At 37.4% G+C, this 20,597-nt stretch overlaps 1 protein-coding gene across 4 annotated transcripts in view; it reads right to left on the bottom strand.

The window, feature by feature from the left end:
- DTWD2 (DTW motif tRNA-uridine aminocarboxypropyltransferase 2) overlaps nt 1-20,597 on the bottom strand; it is a 210,072-nt gene that overhangs the window by 108,448 nt on the left and 81,027 nt on the right. For all 4 annotated transcript variants that reach the window (XM_077138881.1, XM_077138884.1, XM_077138883.1 and 1 more), the window contains exon 4: nt 5,965-6,157. In XM_077138881.1, coding sequence (XP_076994996.1) covers nt 5,965-6,157 — 193 coding nt within the window. The remainder of the gene's footprint in view (nt 1-5,964; nt 6,158-20,597) is intronic.

Below are 20,597 nucleotides of genomic sequence, written 5' to 3'. Positions count from 1 at the left end.
GATATTAAAAGCAATATCCAAGAAGCACAATGTACTCCTAAATGAATAAATCTGAATAGGCCTATCCAAGATACATACTAATCAGAAAGTGAAATACCAAAGATAAAGAGAGAATTCTGAAAGTAGCAAGAGAAAAGAGATTCATTAATGAAAAGAAATGATAAGACTAAGCTCCAGTTTCTCATCAGGAAGAAAACTGCAAGAGAAATCAATAAATACATCATGACAAATGAAAACGAGAACACAACATATCAAAAGTCATGTGATGAAATGAAAGCAGTCCTAGGAGGAAATTTTATTGCTCTAAACCTACTTTAAAAAGGAACAGAGAGCTAAATCAAAGCCCTAATCACACACCTGGAGAAACCAGAAAAAGAACAACAAACTAACCCCAAAGGAAGCAGAAAGAAACGGACTGTAACAGATATACATGCAATTGACAACAAAACACAACAGAGAAAAATTTAAAAAACGATAGTTCTTTGAAAAGATCAACAAATTTGACAAGCCCTTAGCTAGACTGACAAAGAAAAAAAGAGACAATGCAAATGAATAAAATCAGAAATGAGGAGAATTACTACTATTGGCCCCACAGAAATAAAAAGGACCATAAGAGGATATTATGAGCAACTGTATGCCAACAACTTAGACAATATAAAATAGACAAACCCCTACAAGCACACAACAATCTACAGTGAGTAGAGGAAGAAATAGAAGATCTCAAAAGACCAATCACAAGTAAAGAGATTGAAAACAGTCATCAAAAACTCCCCAAAAAGAAAAGCCCAGGACCAGATAAACGGGCCTGGAGTGAATTCTACCAATTATTCCAAAAGAATTAATATCAATCACACTCAAACTCTTCCAAAAAAAACTGAACAGGAGGGAACATTCCCTAATTCATTCTATGAGGCCAATATCACCCTCATAACAAAGCCAGATAAAGATGCTATAAGAAAATTACAGACCAATTTTTCTTATGAATATAGATGCAAAAATCCTCAACAAAATACTTGCAAACCGAATCCAAGAGCATGTTAAAAGAATTAGATACCATGAGCAAGCGCATTTTATCCCAGGTATGCAAGGGTGGTTCAACATAAGAAAATCAACTAACATAATAGACCACATTAACGAAACAAAGAGAAGAAACTACATAATCATGTTCATTGATGCAGAAAAGGTATTTGACAAAATCCAGCATCCCTTCCTGATTAAACACTTTGAAAAGCAGGAATCAAAGGAAACATGCTCAACATGATAAAGGGCATATATAAAAGGCCCATAGCTAACATCGTACTCAATGGCAGAAGACTGAAATCTTCCCCTCTAAGATCTGGAACAAGACAAGGATGCTCACTGTCACCACTGTTATTCAACATGTTACTGGAAGTTTTAGCTAGAGCAATAGGCAAGAGAAAGAAATAAAAGGCATCTAAATGAGAAAGGAAGAAGTAAAACTTTCACTATTTGCAGATGACATGATTTTATACAGAGAATGTCCCAAAAAATTTACAACAAAGCTACAAGATCCAAAAAACAAGTTCAGAAAAGAGGTGGATACAAGATCAATACTATTAGTACTGTTCCTACGCACTAGTAATGAACAATCTGAGGAGGAAATAGTAAAAAAATTCCATTTACAATAACTAAAAGAACCAAGTATCCAGGAATAAACATAATCAAGGATGTAAAAGACCTGTATTCAGAAAACTACAAAGCATTGTTAAAAGAAATCAAAGAAGAACTAAATAAATGGAAGGACATTTCCATATTTATGAACTGGAAGACTTAAAATCATTAAGATGTTGTAGGAGCCTGGGTTAATAGAAAACCTGTGGAATTTATTGGGAGCAACTGGCTTCAGAGTGGCATCGGCAGTAAACTGGAGACCCCTACCTGCTTAATTGGAGGACAGTCTGAGAGGGAGAGAATGTTTGTTTTTTCTTAAACCCCAAGGTCTTGTTAGCTATCTCTTGTATGTAGGGAGTAACATACTGAAAAGTAGGCACTCTGTTTTATCACAAAATGTATGCATGCTTTTAGTCACATAAACCCTGCCGTATATAAGCAGGAACTAGTTAAGAATAAAGTTGTCTGCTGTCTTTAGTGCTAAAGCTTCAGACCCCCTGATCCCAGTCTCTCTCTCATTTTTACTTTAACATTCCTTAGGGTCATAACAGTGGCCAACAAGATGTCAAGTCTACTCAAATTCATGAACAGATTCAATGCAATTCCAATCAAAGTTCCAACAGCCTAAATGTCTTCAACAGATGAGTGGCTAAACAAGCTGGGGTATACACATACGATGGACTATTATGCAGTTGTAAGACAGATTAAAGTTGTGAAGCATGTAACAACATGGATGGATCTTGAAGATATTACAAGGAGTGAAATTAGCCAAAACAAAAGGACAAATATTGTATGCTCTCCCTGATATAAACTAATATTAATAGTGATCTTGGAGAATTTCAGTTAAGAACACAGGTTATCAGGCGATAGAAATAGGGTAGAGATTGGGTAATTAGTGCTGAAGAGATACAGATAGTGCAACAAAACTGACTGCAAACATTCAGAAATGGATAGCACAATACTACATGATGGCAGCACAATAATGTAAGTACACTGAATGAAGCTGAATATGAGAATGATAGTGGGAGAAGGGCTGGGGGCATGTATGAAAACAGAAGGAAAAATATACGATAAAGACTGTGATGGCATAATTCCTAAATTTAGGAATGCCTAGAGTGTACAATGATAGTGACTAAAAGTACAAATTAAAAACTGTTTTTGCATGAGGAAGAACAAAGGAATGTCAGCATTGCAGGGTGATGAGAATAGATGGTCATCCATATTTTAAAACTTCAATTTTAAAACTTCATCTTCTGTGTGAGACTAAAGGGAGAAATGTCTATTTGGTGCAAAATTTATACTTTGACTAGTGCATTTCCTAATTTAACTTGTATTGTCAGTTTAACTGAACACCTATGTACATGGAACCTTGAATAGGGTGTGAAATTTTGTTGGTTTGTCCAGGTTAGTGTGATGCCCCAATAAATTCCAGAGTAATATGAACAGTGAGTAAGAAGTATTTGCAGGGTTCCCTTGGGGGAATAGGGAGAAAGGGGAAACATTCTGTCATGGCCAGGTTCATGTGTCAACTTGGCCAAGTGGTGGTACCTGTTTGTCTGGTTGGGCAAGTACTGGATTGTCTGTTGTAATGAGGACCTATCATATCTTGCAAACCTCAGCCAAAAACATTCCTGCCAATCATAAAGAACACCTGGCGCATTATATAAGATTCTACAAAGGCTCCATACACCATGGTAACTTTTCAGAAACATACAACCTCCAGATGGGTCCCTGGACCAGGTAAGTCCTGAAATGCAGAGGGGCCAACCTCTCCCGAACATCAATTAGTTTCATCCCCCATCCCATATTATCAACAGCCCCTTTCAACATGAAAAATGTAGAATGGGCATAGCCCAAATACCCCTAAAGAGCAGGAGAATGATCAAAGGTGATGGCAGAATTATACAGAGAAAGTTTAACAAATGAGCATGATTGCTGAATCATTATATTATTTCTTTTAGTTCCCAGTATCTTAGAGCAGCTAGAAGTGAAAACCTGAAATTGTGGAATAGTAACCCATACCAAACTCTGAAATCTGTTCTACAACTAATTGTGGCAATGTGCTTTGAATTTTGAAATTTATTGCTTTTTTGTATATGTGTTATTTTTTATAAACAAGAAAAAAAGTTGATTGTGGTGATAAATGCAGTTCTACGATCATATTGTGAACCACTGATTGTACACCTTGGATGATTATATGGTATGCGAATATATAATACGTGTGAAGAAAAATTTTCTAAAAATAGGTTCTATCTTTTAAATTTGACTATGTGCTTAATCTCTAATGTACTTTAATAGTTACCACAAAATGAAACATTAAAGATGTAGGTATGGCATATTTATGCAAAAGATAAACATCAAATATTTGGAAAAAAAGAAAGTTGTTACACTTGGTGTGTACTGGGAGATATTCTAAATGTAATATGAACATAAAATTTTACATAGAGTGTGCCACAATCTTACAGCACCCATGCCTTTTATTAGTTGGTTCTTGTGGAACACATCCAACATTTCAGAAATTAGAAAAACCTCCCTCAGTTTCCTTTTCTGTACTCTAAAATAACAAGAATACTTTCCTATGTAAATATGTACATATGTAAACATACAAAGCCCTTGGAAGTGGATTTGACCCATAAAAAGAATTCAAAGTATTAACTAATTTTAAAAATCATTTCATATCTCATTTAAAAACCATATCTATATTTTGGTAAAGGGGATGAAAAACTAGAAAAGAGCCTGAGATTAAAATCTCAAAAGTCAGTATTTGTTATTCTTCACCATATGTGGCTTGTGTGCACTCAACAATTGAACAGATAAATAAAAAACACTAAAACTACCGTAAAAGCAAGGAAAACTTCATTAAAAATACTTAAGAACAGAAGTCATTTTTACAGCTTTTTTCAGTTTACTGAAAACAAAACATAAAGAAAAATGAAATTAGCAAGCTTTAAAAAAGATAATAACGTACATCCTTACATCCCTAAAAAGAGATTGTGCATTGCTATATTCATAGAAATTTTACAAAAATCTACCATGCGCTTATAAACCCAGAAATCTTAAAGTTATTCAAAATATCACAGGAAGTGTTCTTTCATCACTTCAGCAGTATACCAAAATTAGAAATAACAATAAGACAGTGACCAAAAATCATAGATAGAAAGAAAAAACATAAAACAAATTACAGCAATGATGTAGAGAGAACTCTTCAATTCAAAACAATAAGGTATGACAAAAGTTATATTCAGAGGAAATATTTAAGTCTTCTTTCTGGTTATTAATGGAACTTAGTACTCTTCATAAAGGGACTTAGTAAAAATCTTATAAAATCAGAAAGCAAACAAAAAAAAAGAGACTTCTCTTTTGAGACTTTTCAAGGAAAATATGTATATAAGAGAGAAAGATTAGAAATGAGAAAGGATACAGTCAACAGGAACTTAACTATTTTAAAGTACTTATGAGAATATACTAATCGAGTTGATAAACCAGAGTTAAGAGTAATTTCATAGAGAAATTCAAGATATTAAAATTGATCCAAATAGAAGGAGAAACCTTGAAAATTTTCCATAGAAGAGTTTGAAAGAATTAAAAAGCTACAATTTTAAAGGAACCAGGACCAAGTATTTACACAAGCTTCATGAAATTAAGAAACAGGGAACAACAATGTTATTACATTTTTCCAACCCATAAAAAAAATAACCTCACAAATGTATTTTATGACGTTAATACCATGTTATACTCAAATACGATAAAGGGTGCAAAAATATATAAATTATAAACTGATGTCATTAAATAAAATATGTTCCAACAGTATATCAAAATAATCATATAATAAGACCAAGAAGAGTTCATTCTAGGAACAAAAATAATTCGATACTAGAAAATATACCCTCATAATTAATTATATCAACAAACCGAAGGATAAACCATATGATCATAATAATGAATGAAAGCATTTCATAAAAACTGAGTATTAAGTCATTGCTAAAAAGAACTAGGTAATATACTAATCAAGTTAAAAATTAAATATAACACTTTATAATGGTAAGAATACATATACAAAAAATTAAGCCTTAGCAATGTATTTGATTAAACGTCTGAGAGACTCCTAATACAGCAAAATGTATAAAGCCTGGTGAATTTTGGCAGCAGGAATTGAGAAAGAAAGACAAATTTCAAATGTTCTATATATATATAATATACATATCTATATACATGCATATATAAATATCAGAAAATTCATTATATAAAAGTGTATATGCATCAACTCACAGAAAACATACATAATAGATATAACTATACTTTTGCATCTATTCTATTAAAATACTAGTTTACCTGTTTGGGAAGTCGAAACAAGGAATTCTTATAGAAAATGTCCTTAGCCTGGCTCCATGTACCATCAATAATGATGATTGTGGAAGGATAAATAGGAGAATCTAAAATAAATTCTTCCAAATTGGCAGCTTCAGCCCCTGGGTATAATATTAATGTACCAGACTTTCGGCAAAGAGTTGAAAGCTCAGGATCTCTTAAAACAAAAACAAACAAACAAAAAAGTTATTTATTAAATTTTGTGGGAAAACAAGTCTAATTTCATTTCCTAATGAAAGTTCCCTTTATCTGGTCATTTGCATAACCAAAGAGATGCACTAATTAGCCCATAAAATATGAGTCAAAACACAAAAAATTTTGTACACTTTTCTCTCAACTATCACCCATAATTCTGCAATCACAACCTAGATATTTATATAATTGAGTTGAAAACTTGTGCCCATGCAAAAAATATCTGCTCACTAATGTTTATAGAAGCTTTATTTATAACTGATGATAACTATAAGCAAACACTAGAAGCAAATATTCTGAACTCAGTGAATGGATAAAGACACTGTGGCACATCCATACAAAGCAATGGAACATTACTCAGTGATAAAAAGAAATGCATTGGTGAGGCAAGGCAAGATGGTAGTGTAGGGAGGTGTGGAACTTAGTTAGTCTTCCAGAGCGGCTAGTAAATAGCCAGGAACTGTCTGGAACCACTGGTTAGGGGACATCCATGACCAGAGACACATCACAAACCAGTCTGGAATGGGTGGAAGGGCCAAAATCGTACCAGGTAATTGTAAGTAAAGCCCCTGAATTGCAGAGGCTGTGTGCCCCTCATCCCACTGGCATGGCAGGCTGTTGGAAAGACCTACCCATGGGAAAAAGTAGTCTCCATGAGGAGCAAGGGAAGGCAGCTCAACAAAGCTCCAACTGCAGTTTTAATTAACAAATTTGGACAGTTGAATACAAGTGCTGAGCATAGCTAAAGCCAAAGAAAGAAGGAAAGTAACCCTGAGGTCTCTCCCAGTATAGAGGAGACAAGGCTGATGAAAATGGTGTGGGGGCGGAGGATGAGGGGAAGGAGGAGTGCAGAATAGAAGCTTCTGCAGTCAGCTGACCTGGGCTGCCTTGTCTGGGGAAAATTTTATTGAGGCTGTCCTTATCAGGGGAGACCCTCCTCATAAAAAGGTTCACATAGGCATGGCAAGAACCAGAAAAGCAAGAGTTGAATATTTTTGATCTAGTAAGCAGAAGCTATGCTAGAAGTCTAGAATAAGTTGAAATGAATGTCAAAGAACAGATAGAGAACAAAGCCAACCAACAGGAAAAGCTTACGTAAAAGAGTGAAAACGACACCCAGAATAAACTAATCAAGAAAATCAGATGCCTAGATACTAGCAAAAAATTATACATCGTACTAGGAAAATGAAGACATGCCCAGACAAAGGAACAAACTAACACTTTCAATGAGATACAGAAGTTAAAACAACTAATTAAAGATGTTGAAACCAGCATATTAAATCAATTCAAAAATCAAATCAGCAAGTTGAGAGAAGATATGACAAAAGAGATGAAGGATATAAAGGAGATATTGGGTGACCATAAAGAAGAACTAGAAAGCTTGAAAGAACAAATGGCAGAACTTACAGGAATGAAAAGTACAATAAAAGAGATGAAAAATACAATGGAGACTTACAACAGCAGATGTGAAGAGGTAGAAGAAAGGATTAGTGAACTAGAGGACAGGGCATCTGAAATCCTACACACAAAAGTACAGATAGGGAAAAGAATGGAAAAAATATGATCAGAGGCTCAGAGAACTGAATGACAACATGAAGTGCACAAATATATGTGTTATGGGTATGCTAGAAGGAAAAGAGAAGGGAAAAGGGACATAACGGAAGAAAAAGTCACTGAAAATTCCCCAACTCTTATGAACGACATGAAATTACAGATCCAAGAAGCACTGCAGTTTCAGACAGAATAAATCCCCATAGACCTACTCCAAGACATTTACTAACCAGGTTGTCAAATGTCAAAGAGAATTCTGAAGCACCAAGAGGAAAGCAATGCATCACATGAAAGCAAAGTGGATAAGACTACGTGTCGCTTTCTCAGCAGAAACCATGGAGATGAGAATATAATGGTATGATATATTAAAATACTGAAAGAGAAAAACTGCCAACGAAGAATTCTGTATCTGGCAAAACTATCCCTAAAAGATCGGATGGGGGGAGTGTTAAAATATTTTCAGACAGATACTGAAAGAATTTGTGAACAATAAACCTGAACTACAAGAAATACCAAAGGGAGCTGTACAAGTAGATAAGAAAAGACAGGAGTGAGAGATCTGGAGGACAGGGTAGAAATGAAGACTATCAATAAGGGTAAAAAGAAAGAAAAAAAAATAAGATATAACAGAATAAAGTCATGATCCATGCAACAATGTGGACAAAACTTGAGGATATTATGTTGAGTAAAATTAGCAAGAAACAAAAAATACAAATATGTATTGTCTCACAAATATGAAATAGCATTAATGAGCATACTTTGAGAGTGAAAAGTTGAGACACAGGTTATCAGGAGATAGAGGGCAGAGATTGGACATTTGATGCTGAAGGAGTTGAAAGTGTTCACCAGGATTGACTATAAATACCCAGAAATGGATAGTACAACACTATCTGATGATAGCACAGTAAGTACGCTGAACAAAGCTGAGCACGAGTATGGTTGACAGAAGAAGGCCAGAGGCAGGTATGATACCAGTAGGAAAGACAGAAGATAAAGACTGGGACTGTATAACTTATGGAAAACTACAGTCGACAACAAGGGTGATTAAATGTACAAATTTAAGAACGATTTTACATAAGGGAGAATAAATGAACATCAACAGTGCAAGGTGTTGAAAATGGGATGGTATATGGAAAAAGTACAATGCACAACAGGGTCTATACCTAACAGTAGCACTGTATACTTCCATTAAACTTAACAATGGCAATATACCAAAATTAAATATCAATAAGAGGGGGATATAAGGAAGGGGTATAGGATTCTTGGTGGTGCCGTTGTTTCTGCTTTTTATTTTATTTTCCTTTTTATTCTTCATTTTTTTCCTCATTTTCTTTCTTTGTGGGAGAAATAGAAATGTCCTCATATAGACTGTCGTGGTGAATCCATAACTATGCAATTATAACAAGAACCATTGAACCCCGTCACCCACTCCCATTCCTTGTGCTCCAGGTGCCCCCACCCCACCAGCCCCCAGGACATGTACCTGCCCCACACCCCCACTCCAAATGCAGCCCAACCCACCTCTCCTGCATACGTCCCGAACAATACCTCCCCCTTTCTGCTCCCTGAAGGCTGTCACAAGAACATAAAGGCTGCGGGCACTTACCTCCATACCCAGACCATATAACCACACAGCCTCACCCCAGGCCCCCTGAGCCCTGCACACAGGTGTATCAGTTTAGAGTGCTCCCAGATCCGCACATGTGCACAGCCCCCAGTCATGCTCCTCAACTCTGGGAACATCAGTTTATGGCACTCCTAGACCCACGCATGTGCATGGCCGCCAGTCATGCCCCACCCTCTCCCAGCTCTGCAAAAGTGCTGACCTGCACAGCAGGGTCACATCTGCCCTGACACCATGCAGGCATAATACTGACCTACTGCCATAGTTCCGTGCATGCGCACAAAGTTTACTGCGCCCTAGACCAGTGTACACCAGGATTATGCCCTCCCAGACCCATGCACCCACATAGCTACATCTTCCCTGGCCACTGGGTGCTAACATTCACAAGTACCAGTGCAGCACCCCCATCCTGTGCCTATACCTGTCCTGCAACACAACACCACATAGTTGTGCCCTACCCCATGCCCTGCATCTTGCTACACATCCATCTCACAAACACAAGGCTTTAGCCTACTGAAGGGAAACAATTTCCAAAGTAAATCAATGAAGACATTTACATGCAATGAAAACAACAGAAGGTCACTAAGCATTTCATAATGCAGACAGATAGCCCTGCCTAGTGACCAAATTAAAACACCAGAGAAGACACAGACATTGGAACAACTAATCAAAGATGTTCATATAACTCCACTTAATAAAATAAGTGGGATGGCAAATGATATAAAGGAGATCAAGACAGTAGAAGAGCATAATGAGGAATTTGAAAGAATAAATAAAAATAGCAGATATCACAGAGATTAAAGACTGTTGACCAAATAAAAAACATAACAGAGGCACACAACACCAGATATGAAGAGACAGAAGAAAGAATAAACAATACAGAGGACAGGATAACTGATTTTGAACACTCAAAAGAGCAAATGGCAAAAAAAAAAAGATGAAAAAATTTGAATTGGATCTCAGAGAAATGGTGGACAAAACAAAGCATACAGATATAAGAATCACTGGTGTTCCAAAAGGAGAAGAGAGGAGTAGAAGGCTAGGAAGAGTAGTTGAGGATATAATGGGGGAAAACTTCCCAACCCTTATAAAGGACATAAACATACAAGTCAAAGAAGCCCAACGAACTCCAAACAGAATACATCCAAACAGGCCTTCACCAAGTCACATACTAATCAGTCTGTCAAATATTGAAGAGAAGCAGAAAATTCTGAAAGCAGGAAGAGAAAAACAATCTACTACATATAAAGGAAAATATATAAGACTGAGTTCAGACTACTCAACTGGTACCATGAAAGTGAGAAGGCAGTTGTAAGATAAATTTACAATCCTCAAAGACAAAGACTTCCAGCCAAGAATTCTGTACCCAGTCAAACTGTCCTTCAAAACTGAGGGAGAGGGTGGGCCATGGTGGCTCAGCAGGCAGAGTCCTTGCCTGCCATGCTATAGAGACCCGGGTTCGATTACCAGTGCCTGCCCATGCAGGAAAAAAAAAAAAAAAAAAACTGAGGGAGAGATTAAAATTTTCACAGACAAATACTGAAAGAATTTCTCAACAAGAGACCGGCCCTACAAGAAATACTAAAGGGAGCTCTACCAGTCGGAAAAAAAAAGACAGGAGAGGGAAGTCTGGAGGAGGTCACAGAATCGAAGAGTACCAGTAAAGTAACTTAAAGGACAAAAAGAGAAAGAGGGAAAACAATATATAGCTTTGAAAAATAAAATAAAAAAGATAAGATGGTAGATTCGAGAAATGTCTTTTCAGTAATAACTTTAAATGTTAGACTAAACTTACCAATTAAAAGTGAAGGCAGTTCTCTAATGGGTCTATACGTAACATTACCATATTGAAGGTGAACATGATTAAAATTTGTTGTACAGACCTATATGTATCACTGATTAACACTAGAAATAGAAATAAGTTCTTGCATGAACTATTTCAAAGGTATGATTCTTACATAAAGAGTGTTTAAGTCCAGGGTACAGGGGGAAAACTGCTATTGTATGCTATGGTCTAGGTTTAACAGGAAAACACTAACAGTACCACAACAATAGCATGGGTAAATAATGGGGGGAGGAACAAGAGTTAAGGGGAGGTTTAGATTTCCTATTTGGTGAGGATGCATTTATTGGTTATCTTTCTCTTGTGAACAATGAAATTATTTAAACTTGAGAGTACCAATGGCATTATACTTTTGGTATTAAACATGATGCCTAATGAATGCAGGTGGCTGAAGGATGTACTAACTGAGAACCAGATTGGCAAATGATGGTGTGCATACATATGATCAAATATTGTGCTGCTACAAAAAGGAACGAAGTTGTGAGGCAGGCAACATTGTGAATGACTGTCCTGTGGGACACTGGGCGAGACAAAATAAGCCAGAAAGAAAAGAACAATTATTGTATGGTCTCCCTGAGAAAAATGCTCATAAGAAAGTAGGGGACTAGATCATAAGCTCTTATAGTAGACACATTTAGTCCGGAGTGGTAATTATTATTTCTGGATTTTGAGAAGCTGTTTTGTATATGTACAACCTGGTATTTAGAGATAAGAATGAAGCCAATTAGGTTGAGATTAAGGTAATTCAGAATACAAGGGTAAAAAAGACATTGTCTACATTTTAGAACCATACCTACTCCTTGACACCAAAGGAAGAAAGGTTTATCTGGAACCTAAATTTTCTGTACCATATAATATAAATCAACCTGTCAGGACAGCTCATTTGAACAACCGAAACACAGCGAGCCCAGAATAAGAAGGAGGGCCTTCAATTCTTATAGCCTAATGTAATGCCTGGATACAACCTAGATATTCAAAAAGTTTTGGCAAAGTCCCTTGAGAGATGGGAGAAAAAAATATGGAACTATTAAACTTTACCAGTGGGGAAATCCCTGATACTGTGTCAAACATTAGGGACACCTAAATCAAAACTCTTCAAGTGAAATCATTGCCCTCCTCTATACATGGGACATGACATCCAGGGGTGAAAACTCCCTGGCAGCATAGGAAATGACACCCAGGGATAGTCCAGCCCTGGCACCATAGGATCAACAATTCCATTCTGATGAAAACAGGGAAAATAAGTGTAACAAATAAGGTATCAGTGGCTAGGAGAGTGCAAATAGAGTTGAGAGGCTACTCTGGAGGTCACTCTCACGCAAGCTTCAGTTAAATATTGCCACCTATCACAACCCGCCAAACCCCAATCAAAACCATTCCAGCCAATCCTAAAGTACACACTAGGACAATATATAAGATTCTACAAAGGTTCCACGCACTAAGTAAGTTTCCAGAAACCTATAACCTCCAGACGGGATTCTAAAACCTAGAGGGGTCAGCCTCTTGAGAACATCAGCTAGGTTCCATCTCCCTACCCCATATTATTGACAGCCCCTTGCAACATAAAAAAGTTAGAATGGCCATAGCCCAAATACCCCTAAAGAGTGGGAAAGAAATATCAAAGGTGATGGTGAAGTTATACAGAGAAAGTAGGATTTAACAAATGGGTATAATTGCTGAATCATTATAATGATATTTATTTTAGTCTCCAGTATCTTAGAGCAACTAGAAGTAAAAACCTAAAATTGTGGAATTGTACCCCATACCAGACTCTGAAACCTGTTCTACAACTAATTGTGCTGTGCTTTGAAATTTCTTGCTTTTTTGTATATATACTACTTTTTCACAAAAAAAAGAAAAAAAATGTTGATTGTGATGATACAAAAATATTTATTCCTTCTAACCTTCTATATTCTAGAGCAGCTAGAAGGAAAAATCTGAGAAGATGGTATGGTAGCCCACGACAAACTGGGATCTATTCTGTAACTACCTATAGAAGAGTGCTTTGAAAACTATTGTTTTTTACCTTCTTTTCTTTGTATATTTGTTATACTACACAATTTAAAAAGTTAAAAAAAAAAAAACTAAGACTGTGGAATTTGTAACCCACAGCAAACCCTGAAATCTGTTCTACAACTAATTGTTATGATGCACTTTGAAATGTATTGTTTTTATGTACATATGTTATTTAAAGAAAAGGAGGAAAATAGAAAAGGTAGGAGTTAGCAAATGAGAATTACTGCTGAATCATTATATTGATATTTCTGTTGGTCTACAGCTTCTTGGATTAGCTAGAAAAATGAAAAATTGTGGAACCATAACCCATACCAAACTTTAAAATCTGTTCTATAACTACCTGTTAAAATGAACTTGGATATTTATTGCTTTTTTGTATATATGTTATATTTCGCAATAAAAAAATAGCTTTTTTATTCTGTTTAACAGGAAGGGTAATCCCCTCACTCAAGCCTGCTCTGGCCTTCCAGACTCACTAACGGATAGAGGGACGTTATATAAGAAGGAATGCTTGCAAAGGTTACAGACCAGAAAAACAAGCCCACTAACAGACTGAGATTTACTTGAAAGACTATGGAACACTCCCCCCTATACACACACCTTACCACCACATCAACATGGCTTCAATATGATAACAGTAGATTACAGCTGGTAAGGATGCAAGGCACAGACTGTCTATAAGGAGGACTACTTAGGGAAGTGCAAAAAAAGTCCATGGGGGAGACAAAAACAGGGACACTAGACAACCTTGAAAACTTGAGCATCTACAGCTACAGAAAACATAAAAGCTGAACTTCCAGACAAAGTAAAATAAATTCTCACAAACAGAAGCCTGTTTATCTCAGTTCCTATTACCTGATACAACTTTTCCAGCTTTTAACAAAAAATTACTAGTCACACTGTTTTCATTTCCTAGACTGTTCAAAGCAAATATCATGAAATGGGTCAGGTTAAACAATGGGAATTTATTCACTCATGGTTTCTAGAACAGGAAAATGTCCAAAGTAAGGCATCATCAAGGCAATGCTTTCTTCCTGAAGATCAGCTGCCTGTAATCCTTGGCTCCTCTTGTCACATGACAAGACAGATGGCATCTGCTGGTCTCTTTTTCTTCTGGGTTTTGTTGCTTTCAGCTTCTTGCTTCTAGGGCTTTCTCTCTCTCTCTACGAATTTCATTCTCTTCTAAAGGACTCCACTAATGGGACTAAGACCAATCTTGGCACACCTTAACTGTGGGACACACCTTAACTGAATTACCTTACACCCACAGGAATGGATTAGATTTAAGAACATGTTTTTCTGGGATACATACAGCTTTAAATCACCATGCACACTAAAAATCAATATAAAAAACAACGTCTGAAGAGAAAAAGCAAGCATGAAAATGAGACTCAGAGTACGTTAAAATTAACAGAGAGGAAGTTTTTAATTACTATGATGAACGTTAAAGACTCTAATACAAAAAGTATACAATATATAAGAATAGATGGAGAATGTAAGCAGAAAGATGGAAATTTTAAGAAAGAGTCAAAAAGAAAAACTAGAAATAAAAAAAAAAATGCAACAGAAATGGCAAATGCCTTTGAGGCTTCTTTACTAAACTTCACACAGCCAAGGAGCGTATCACCGAACATGAACACAAATCAAGAGACACTTCCCAAACTGAAAATGCAAAGAGAAAAAAAAAAAAAAAGAACATCCAAGGACTATGGGATGATTTCAAAAGATATAAGATACGTGAATGAAATCCAGAAGGTAAAGAAAGACAGAAAGAAGCAAGGAATTATTTAAAGTAAAAATGGCTGAGAATTTTCCAAAATTAAAGACAAGCGTTCTAGCCTGGGAAACTGTGAGCAAATAAATTTCCCTTCTTAAGCCAAAAAAAAGACAAATATAAAACTACAGATTCATGAGGCTCATAGAATACCAGGGAGAATGAATGAGCACAAAACAACACCTAGGCATATCATAATTCAACTGCTGAAAACCAAAGAGAAAGAGAAAATTTTGAAAGAAAGCAGAGGGAAAAAGCACCCTTACCTATTGTTTACTGTGTTAAATGCTGCTGGAATATAATATACGAGAAATGGAAAGGCTTTTAAAAAGAGAATTTATTAAGTTACAAGTTTACAGTTCTAAGGCCAAAAAACTGTCCAAACGAAGGCACCCAGAGAAAGATATCTTGACTCAAGAAATGCTGATGATGTCTGTCTATGGGAAGGCATGTGGCTGGCATCTGTTGGTCCTTGTTCAGTTCCATTATTTCCAGCTTCTGATGTTAGTGGCTTCTTGTCTAAGCACCTGTGGGGCCATACTTAGCTCCTCTGGGACACAACTCTGGGTTCTGGCTTGCTCAGTATCTCATAGGGAGGCACATGGTGACATCTGCTAGACTCTGCATCTGCAAACACTATGTCTAGGCATCTGCTGTCTTTATTGACACTCCAAGCATTTCAAAATGCCTGCATCTCTCTTAGCTCTGAAGCACTTCTGTTTTCTCCAAAATGTCTCTCCTTTTAAAGGACTACAGTAAACTAATCAAGACTCATCTAATCCAATGGCCACACCCACAGCTGGATGCATCATATCTCCATAGAAGAAATCTAATCAGCAGGTCACACCCACAATTGAGTGGGTCAATCTCCATGGAAACAATCCGAAAGGTTTCCACTCAACAATACTGAATCAGGATTAAAAGACATGGCTTTCCCAGGGTGTATACAACTTTCAAATCAGCACACCTACTGAGCAACAAGGATAAGAATTTTATCCACACTTCTCAATAGAAACCACGTAAACAAGACTGTAGACTGAAAGATTAAAGTATTGAAAGAATGAAGCAAAAAAACCTTGGAATTTTATATCCAGCAAATACACCCTTCAGAAGTAAAGTACAAATAAAAACTTTCCTAGACAAGTAAAAGCTGAGGTAATTCATCACTAATAAACCTGTCCTACAAAAACTGTTACACGATTTTATTTAAGCAGAAAGAAACTGAAAAGATCAGAAACTCAGATCTATATAAAGAAAGAATGAGCAACAGAGAAAGAATGGATTAGGGTTAAACAAAATATATTTTTTCCAATTCTTAATTAATCTAAAAGGTAACTATGTTTAAAGCAATAATTTGACAATGTATTTGATGATTACAGCATATGGATAAGTGAACTGAATCACAGCAATGTCACAAGGGATAAGAAAAAAGCACTCAAAATACTAAGGTACCTAAACTACATGTGAAGTAGAATAGCATTTTTTCAAGGTATACTTAGATTAGTTAAAAATATACTGTATACACTTGTGGCAAACTGAGTTCTGTACTCCAAGAAAGGAAATCATGTTCTTAATCTTAACTCACATTTCTGCGGAAATCCCTTGTAAATAGGACCTGCTCTAGTTTGCTAGCTGCTGGAATGCAACACACCAGAGATGGATTGGCTTTCAATAAAAGGGGATTTATTTAGTTAATACATAGTTCTTCAGAGGAAAGGCAGCTAATTTTCAACTGAGGTTCTTTCCTATGTGGGAAGGCACAGGAAGATCTCTGCTGGCATTCTCTCCAAGGCTGTGGATTCCAAAAACTTTCCCGGGGGTGATTTCTTTCTGCATTTCCAAAGGCCTGGGCTCAGCTGTGAGTGCTGAGATGAGGTATGCTGAGCTGCTTTGGCTGGGCTACATTAAGCTCTCTCATTTAAGCACCAGCCAATTAAATCAAACATCATTCATTGCAGCAGGCACACCTCCTAGCCGACTGCAAATGTAATCAGCAACAGATGAGGTTCATGTACCACTGGCTCATGTCCACAGCAATAATTCAGGCATCTTCACCTGGCCAAGTTGACAACTGACTCTTAACTACCACATGTCCACCCCTTGTCAACTTGGTAACTACACACATCACCTTAAACAATACTAAGGTGCAAAAAATTCTCTTCTAGCTGTGGACCTATGAATCTCAAAACAAGTCATCTGGTGTCAATATGCAAAGGAGGACAGTCACAGGATTCAGCTTTTCATTTCCATAGGGAGAAATTGGAAGGAACACAAGAGTCACAAGACCCGAACAGTTTTGAAAACCTGCAGGGCAACCTCCATTGGATTTCAAAGTCTGAAAGTCATTTATCCTTTGGCTTTAAAAAGTGGCAGCCTCACCCTTTCCAAGGGCCTATGCAGTGGCCCACCTCTTTCCAAATTAACCTCAGGGGACATTGAGGAGATCACCTTTTTCTCAGCTCCACTCTCTCCAAGCATCAGGGCCACATCTGGACTCTCTGTCATTTCTGGGGCACACACTCAACCCCTCCATGTGGTGGCAGCCAGGCTCTCCCCAGTTCCCAAGGAGCGTGCTATACCTTCTCAAAGGCCTGAGGCAGCACAACTCTTCCACTGCAATTAGATGGGAGGCTCACCCTCTGCCCTCAGGGCAAACTCACCCTTACCATGTATATGGGTAAGTCCACTCTCCCGGCCCAAAGTTTCTTGGCTTTAGACTCAAACTTCCACTGATTCTCATTCTGCAAACTCCAATTTGTCCCTTTTGTGTCCCCCTTTGTCCAGATTGGCAGTGGTTCCATTTACACCAACAGTCTCTTCAAACACTCCAGGACTTCTCCATCATTCTCTTCACAGTTTCTCCAAAATCTTCCCCTTATCCATCCAAAAAACCATTCCAAGATATCTGGTATTTGCAAACTGCTGCAGCACCCCACTCCTGGTACCAAATCTGTTCTGGTTTGCTAGCTGCCAGAATGCAACACACCAGAGATGGATTGGCTTTTAATAAAAGGGGATTTATTTCATTAGATCTTCAGAGGAAAGGCAGCTAACTTTCAACTGAGGTTCTTTCCTATGTGGGAAGGCACAGGGTGATCTCTGCTGGCCTTCTCTCCAGGCCTCAGGGTTCCAACAACTTTCCCTGGGGTGATTTCTTTCTGCAAGTCCAAAGGCCTGGGATGAGCTGCGAGTGCTGAGATGAGTATGCTCCTTGGGCTGTGCTACATTAAGCTCTCTCATTTAAGCACCAGCCAATTAAATCAAGCATCATTCACTGCAGCAGGCATGCCTCCTAGCCGAATTGCAGATGTAATCAGCAACAAATGAGGTTCACGTACCATTGGCTCATGTTCACAGCAATAGATCCAGGCACCTTCACCTGGCCAGGTTGACAACTGAATCTAACTACAACAAGACCTTTTGAAGATGTTTTAGTTAAGGTATGGTCAACTTTATCAGGATGAGCCTTGTAATGGTTAAGTTCTGGTGTCAACTTGCCCAAGAGATTAGGCCCAGTTGTCTGGTCAGGCAAGCATTGGCCTGAATGATGATGCAAGGATATTTCCTGACTGGTTGATAAAGTGAAAGGCAGGTGTATCAAATCATCAGTCAGTTGATTGTATCTGTGGCTGATCACATTTGAGATCAACTAAAGCCTGCCTCCCACAATGAGGCAGTCCAATCAGTTGAAGGCTTTTAAGGAAGACGAGAGACTCTTTCACTGCTTCTTCAGCCAGAGATCCTCTCCTGTGGAGTTCATCCAGAACCTTCATCAGAGCCATCAGCTTCACAGCCTGCCCTACAGATTCTGGATCTTCCATTCCCATGGTGATGTGAGACACCTTTATAAATCTCATATTTACAGATCTCTCCTGTTGGTTCTGTTTCTCTAGAGAACCCTGACTAACACAAGTCTTAATTCTGTCATTGGAGACTTTATGAAGAGAAAGCCAGGAGGAGGAGCTAGAAGTTGCAAGTCAATGGAACCAGAAGAGAAAGGAGACTACATCACCATATGATGGGAAAGCCAAAGGACCCAAGGATTGCCAACATGCCAGAATACCACCAAACCTAGTAGAAACAAGCCCTCTAACCCGAAAACTGTGAGCCAATAAATTTCTGTTCTTTAGACAACCTATCATGCAGTATTTGTCATAGTAGCTGAGAAACTAAGACAATACTCTAGAGCAACCATTTATAAAATACTTTAAAGAAGCATAAATGATATGCTAAGTGTTCTAGTTTGCTAGCTGCCAGAATGCAACACACCAGAGACAGATTGGCTTTTAATAAAGGGGATTTATTTTGTTAGTTCTTCAGAGGAAAGGCAGCTAACTTTCAACTGAGGTTCTCTCTTACATGGGAAAGCACAGAGCGATCTCTGCTGGCCTTCTCTCCAGGCCTCTGGGTTCCAACAACTTTCCCCAGGGTGATTTCTTTCTGCATCTCCAAAGGCCTGGGCTGAGCTGCGAGTGCTGAGATGAGGTATGTTGAGCTGCTTGGGCTGTGCTATGTTGAGTCTCTCATTTAAGTACCAGCTAATTAAGTCAAACATTATTCATGACAGCAGGCACGCCTCTTAACTGACTGCAGATGTAATGAGCAACAGATGAGGTTCATGTGCCATTACCTCATGTCCACAGCAACAGAACTAGGTGCCTTAACCTGGCCCAGGTGACAACTGAATCTAACTACCACACTAAGCAAGGAGATAAACATCTATATAAAATGTTCAACTACAACCAGAGAAAGCAGAAAAAGTGGCAATAAACAGAAAACAATTACAAATATGTTTTAGATTAATCCAAACAGATCAATAAGCAATTCAAAGGTGAATGCCTTAAACACAAATTAAAAGACTATCATGTCATAGTGAACAAAAATATGTTGAGTAAAAGATACCCACTTTAAATATAAAGGCTCTATTAGGTTAGAAGTAAAGGAATGGAAGAAGGCATACCAAGCAACACTAATCAAAAGAAAGCTACGGTAGATATGTTATTTTCAGACAAAGCAGACTTCAGAACAAGTAAAATTGCCAGGGATAAAGCAGGGCATTGCATAATGGCAAAGGGGTCAATTTTCAAAAAAGACATATCAATCCTAAAGGTGTATGTACAAAACAAATCAGCATCAAAATATATGAGGCAAAAACTGATAGAATACCAAGGAGAAATAGACCAATTCTATACTACAATTTGAGGCTTCAACAGCCCCTTGTCAGTAACTGATAGATCAAGGAGGTGGAAAATCAAAAGGATACAGTTGACCTGAACAGCACTATGAATCAATGTGATCTACCTGATATTTATAGAATATTCTATCCAACAACAGCAGAATACACAATCTTCTCAAGTTCACATGGAACATTCACCAAGATAGGTCACATTCCGGAACACAAAATACACCTTAACAAATGAAAAATAATTGAAATCATAAAAATATGTCCACAGGCTGCAATGGAATTAAATGAGAGAGCAATAAGGGAAAAAACTTGAAAATACTAAAAAAAACTATAAATTAAACAACACATAATCTAAATAACCTAAGGGTCAAAATATAAGTCTCAAATGAAATTTAAACACATTTTCAAGTAA

The sequence above is a fragment of the Tamandua tetradactyla genome, chromosome 21, assembly GCF_023851605.1.
Source record: "Tamandua tetradactyla isolate mTamTet1 chromosome 21, mTamTet1.pri, whole genome shotgun sequence".
Lineage (NCBI taxonomy): Eukaryota > Metazoa > Chordata > Mammalia > Pilosa > Myrmecophagidae > Tamandua > Tamandua tetradactyla.
The sequence above is the reverse complement of the archived record's forward strand: the minus strand, read 5'-3'. Positions and strand labels throughout refer to the sequence as shown.